The sequence below is a fragment of the Triticum aestivum genome, chromosome 1B (genome assembly GCF_018294505.1).
Source record: "Triticum aestivum cultivar Chinese Spring chromosome 1B, IWGSC CS RefSeq v2.1, whole genome shotgun sequence".
Taxonomy (NCBI): domain Eukaryota; kingdom Viridiplantae; phylum Streptophyta; class Magnoliopsida; order Poales; family Poaceae; genus Triticum; species Triticum aestivum.
The window spans coordinates 497352695-497357806 of NC_057795.1; the positions used below are offsets into that span (position 1 = coordinate 497352695).

The following is a 5112-nucleotide window of genomic DNA, read 5'->3' on the forward strand; positions in this document are numbered from 1 at the left end:
GTCGTCGATCGTTGCCCACTTGCTCTGAAGGGACAGTACGTGGTCAGCGCGAGACTCGGTCCAAATCTGAACCACGCCTATTTTTGGCGGCTCTCTGCCCGCTTAGCTCAGCTAGCTAGTGCTCAGCTCGCTCTAGCTTAGCGTGGACACCGTAGCTCCCGCTCGAACGAGCGCATTACATCTTCTTCTTCGTCTGGTCTACTCAAGTACTCGTCCTCCATCCCTGATCTCATGCCTGCGTGCGCGCGTGTATATATAGCGGCCAGTCCCCCTCGTGAAGCTGAACTCGAACTAGCCAGCTAGTGGATCCAAGTTGAGAGTACTTTGAACTCGAACTAGTTAGCTAGCGAGCTAGCGAGCCACTCGAACGATCGCGTGCTGCATGCGAGCGGCGGCGACGGCGGCATTACCGGGCTCGCGAGCGTGGTACGGGATGGCGGGGCGGGAGCAGGATGGCGACGGCGGGGAGGCGGCGGCAGGCTCGGTGCTATCCGGCGAGTACCAGGCGCAGGAGATGTCGACGATGGTGTCGGCGCTCGCGAGGGTCGTGTCCGGCGGCGACGGCCGTTGGGCCGACGACGGCTGGGAGGACCACCCGGCAATGGGGGGCTACGTGCATGCGCAGGGAGGCTACTATCCCGCCGCGCCGACACCGGATCAGCTCGCAGCAGGTGAGGATTGAGACTCATTCCGCTCGCTCGTTGTTTATTGTGAGAGGAGAATGTTTGCGCTTGCAGGTCGGTGTCACCACGTTCCGACATTAGTAACGCTTTTGCCTCTTTTTTCCTTTGGTTTCTTTGTTTTTTCCGTGAAGTTTGTGTTTATTATTGTGAACTGTTTTTTTCCCGTGCATGTGTTAGTCATGAGGAATCTAAAGCTGGTGCTGGTGGTTAATCAAACTGTTTGTGACGTGCCCCCTAGTATAAGTGTTCTGGTGTGTTCCATGGAATCCCTTTGCTTGCAACGACAGGAGTGCCACGTCAGCCCCATGATAAACAAAGAAAAGACAGAGTGCTACGTCAGAACCACTGCCATGCATGCACTACACGCAACGACCGTTATTGACCGCAAATTTTGCATTTCGTTATGTCCCAGTGAATGCTATGTTCGTGCCATCTTCATGGAGATTCATACAAGATTTTTTTTCTCATTTTTCTTTTTTTTTATATACTACTATATCATTTGACTGAGCTAAAAAATCTAAATAGAGAGAAGGAAAAATGAGAGAATACTCCTACCAAACTAGTACTCCCTCCGTCCGGAAATACTTGTCATTAAAATGAATGAAAGGGGATGTATCTAGATGTATTTTAATCCTAGATGCATCCTTTTTGTTCATTTTAATGGCAAGTATTTTCGGACGGAGGGAGTATATGCTTTGTTCAATGCACTCGTGCAACACAACAAATATACCACCTCCCCGATGTATACCAGCACATGAACGGTAGGAACGCACTCCACGTGCACGCAGCCGGTCGACACAGATGAACGCATCTCTCGCTACATTATATGAAAACAAAAATATGTGTACGTACGTATAACCGTATAGTCAGCCGCCCTTTCATACAGTCAAATGGTGCGTGCTGGCCTCTCGCGCTTATATAGACCATCATCTTCTTCTTCTTGCTCGGCAGGACAGGAGCGGAGCCCGGACGTGCAGAACGCAGCCATGGGGGAGCAGTACCCGCACACGTACGCCGGCGGCGGCGGCGAGGCGGCGGCCGCGGAGCAGGCGAGCGTGCCGGAGCGGCGGTACCGCGGCGTGAGGCAGAGGCCGTGGGGCAAGTGGGCCGCAGAGATCCGCGACCCGCACAAGGCCGCCCGCGTGTGGCTCGGCACCTTCGAGACCGCCGAGGCCGCCGCGCGCGCCTACGACGAGGCCGCGCTCCGCTTCCGCGGCAGCCGCGCCAAGCTCAACTTCCCCGAGGACGCGCGCCTCACCGCCCCGGCACCCACCGCGAGCGCAGCGCCGACGATGGCCTCCTCGGCGGCCGCCTACCCCGCCAGCGCCGTCTCGGACTACTTGCAGTACCAGATGCTTCTGCGCGCAGGGGGTGGCGGGTTCCCGCCGTACTACGGCGGCGGCGGCGGCGGCGGCATCAGTGGCTCCTCTTCGGGGTCCTACTCGTTCCCGGAGTCCTCTGTGACGGTGGCCTCCGTGCCGTCCTCTGCGTCCTCTGCTTCGGGTTACGGCGGCGCGGCGGCGGAGCACGGCGACGCGGCGCAGTGGGCATGGCCCGCGGAGACTGCATGGACCTACCCGGCGACCACGGGCTCGTGGTCCGGTTCGAACCAGTATCCGCCGCCACCTCAATAGTGGTCCGTTTCTTGTTTACTTTTCTGCTTGAAGAAAAGAGTTGCCGTGACACTGGGAGAGCTAGCTCAGACGTGCGCCGATGGTGTGATGCCGTGCCGTTCAACACTTGAACATGCGCGCGTGCTGGAAGCCAGAGCACGCCACACCGCAGCACTGTAATGTTCATGTTCGTTCTTTCGCTTTGTTGATGTTGAAAATCAGGTTTCCCTTTTCCTTTTAAATGAAGACGAAGGAAGGTTTGGTTTTAGACCAGCATCTCCTCGCGTTTTTTGTCGCTACGCTGATCTGATAATATCCTGGCATAGACCTTTTTCAAAGAAAAATAAAGAAAGGTTATTCACAGTTGGAGAAAGAAAAAGGCAAGTTGTTTTTCTTTAACGCAGTACAGACCCAAACGCTCGCACATACGCGCATACACTCATCCCTATGAACGCACAAACGCATACCCTATCCTACGAGCACCTCCGGAAAACTGAGCCGGCATATCATCTTGAGATTTACAAAGTCGCGGTAGGCGCCTCGTTGTCGACGGGAACGTCTCCTCCCGCTGAAAGCGCGTTGCCGAAAATCCTGAAATAAATTCAGGAATAATGCGAACACCAGGACTTGAACCCTGGTGGGTTGGGGATACCAATGTACCTCTAGCCATCCAAACACAGATCGGTTCAAAAGCCAAGTTGTTGATTGAATGCTAAAATGGACCAAAATTGGAGACACGTATGACTTGTCTAAAAAAAACCATCCTGATTCCTGTGAGACGCATACGAAATAAATGGTAGGGCCATCCTTCCTCTACCTCCTTCTAGTCAGATTCATGTTCACTTATTTCTCTATTTCTCGATGAACTCTTCCTCCTTCTCATGTACCATCTCCCAACTGCCTGCCTCGCCTAGGCGAGCCGGTGCCTCCCATGCGCTGACGTCGCTCCCGGCCATCTATCAAACCTCGAACTCTCCTCCAGCAATGGCAATGTTGCCACATCAACCCGGAGCTACTTCGGGGGCGCTTCTATCCATTGCGGCACCATCGTCTAGGCCCCTCGAAGATATTCATCCAAAATCAATAGACGTGAAAGAAAGTTTCAAACAACTGAGGATTAGCAAAACCGACCAAAATTATGTTTTGGCTCTTTATGATGTACATTTAAAAAGTGGTTGGATATATATACATTGTTTGTAGTATTTGGCTCTTTTGTACGAGGCTATGAGCACTATACTCTTAGCTCGGGAATGGTTTGAGCGTTGCAAGTCGTAACAGGGTGGAAGAAGTTAAAATGCTAGAACTTTAGTTAGGTGTTTAAGCCATGGGTGTTGCCTCACATCTTTTTTCCTTAAAGCATAATCAACTACTCTCTCTGTTCATTTTTATAAGGCGTTGTAGACACTTCAGACAGCGTGCAAAACAGCTTAATTTTAGTTGACTGAAATGACTTAAAAAGTGAATGGAGAGAGTACTTCTTATCAAACTAACAAAAAGTACTAGCTAATAATTCACATAATACCATTGAATATCAGGTATACCTTGAGACTAAAACACGAGAGATTTGGCACCCTATGTCTAGCAGGCGCCACCGCATCCGTGAAAAGATGAATTGACAACTATACTTATTGTGCCATAGTGACTTTAGTGATGGCACATAATATAAACCTTAGAGGTCATATCTTTAAATTCACCATTTTGACTTCGTCATCCCCGCGATTGGGCCCTTTGGTCAGCGCGCGAGAGTTTGAGCCTTTCTCTTCTTTAAGATCGATAGAAACGAGTTGCTCAGAGAGCTCGTACGGCTCTCACGTCACCCAACCACGGTTGTCAATGGTTGAGCGTCCGCTTTGTATCATGTGGTCACATGTGTCCCCGTTCATGTCACTTGTTCGCACAACAGCAATCCTAGCCAGTCAAATGAGTGCCACAAATGCAAATAAAACAAGAAGAAGAAAAAACTATCAACCGCCACAGCAAGGCCCAACAAGTGACCACTACTCAACCCAGAAACAAATGAGCCAACAAATTGATATCCAACTAGACGACAGGAAGTAGGCAGTGGGCACTTCGTTTTATTTAGAACTGGCAGTCAGCACTGCTATGTTGCTCCTATAGCGAGCATTACGATCGCACGGCTACAGCAGATGCTAATGGGCTGGTTTGGTACGACCCATGAATTTGATTTCTTTTTCTATGTTCAAATGAATATATTATTTATTTATTTACATAATCATTTAATTATAAGAAGAAAAAAAATCAAGTTTATTTAAAACTGTCCACGAATTTTTGATAAAGTTCACGTGGATACCTTTCAAAACAAATGTTCACGTGACTAAAATTATGTTCGTGTAATTTTAGAGATTTTTCATATAAAAAATGTTCACCTATTTTCTCAAATTTTTAATTAAGCAAAACATCATGTAATTTTACAAAAAAGGTTTCACACATTTTAGGAAAAATGTTTGTATAAATTTTTAAAAGTGTTCACACATTTTACAATTTTTCTTAATTTTAAAAAGTGTTCAGGAGTTAAAAAATGTGTATGTCTTTGTCAAACATATTTATACAAGTAGGGAAAATAAGAGAAATGAAAAAGGTAGGTGGAAAAAAGAAAAGCAAAACAAAAATAGAAACCTAAAAATAAATACAAATTAAAAGAAGAAAATACGTTGAAAAATGGGCCTCGAGCATGTAAAGCATCCATGGACAATCAACGCGCTATTGCCAAAATATCCATTGTATGGCATTCAGGGCAGCCGCTGTGCTATGAAGCGCAGGAAATGCTTTTAGTTGTTGTATCACGTCTCAACCCA

The 5112-nt window shown here is 48.4% G+C and overlaps 1 protein-coding gene across 1 annotated transcript; it reads left to right on the forward strand.

The window, feature by feature from the left end:
- Positions 1-302: 302 nt before the first annotated feature.
- LOC123093236 (ethylene-responsive transcription factor ERF110-like) lies at positions 303-2564 on the forward strand. The gene is made up of 2 exons (XM_044515145.1): positions 303-671; positions 1635-2564. The coding sequence occupies exons 1-2, from the start codon at positions 383-385 to the stop codon at positions 2315-2317; spliced, it is 972 nt and encodes a 323-aa protein (XP_044371080.1). The 5' UTR covers positions 303-382; the 3' UTR covers positions 2318-2564.
- The last annotated feature ends 2548 nt before the right edge of the window (positions 2565-5112 follow it).

Coding starts and splice junctions, on each gene's coding strand:
- LOC123093236 (XM_044515145.1), top strand. CDS start 383: ATGCGAGCGGCGGCGACGGCGGCATTACCGGGCTCGCGAGCGTGGTAC. Junction 672..1,634: donor ACCGGATCAGCTCGCAGCAG/GTGAGGATTGAG, acceptor CTTGCTCGGCAG/GACAGGAGCGGAGCCCGGAC.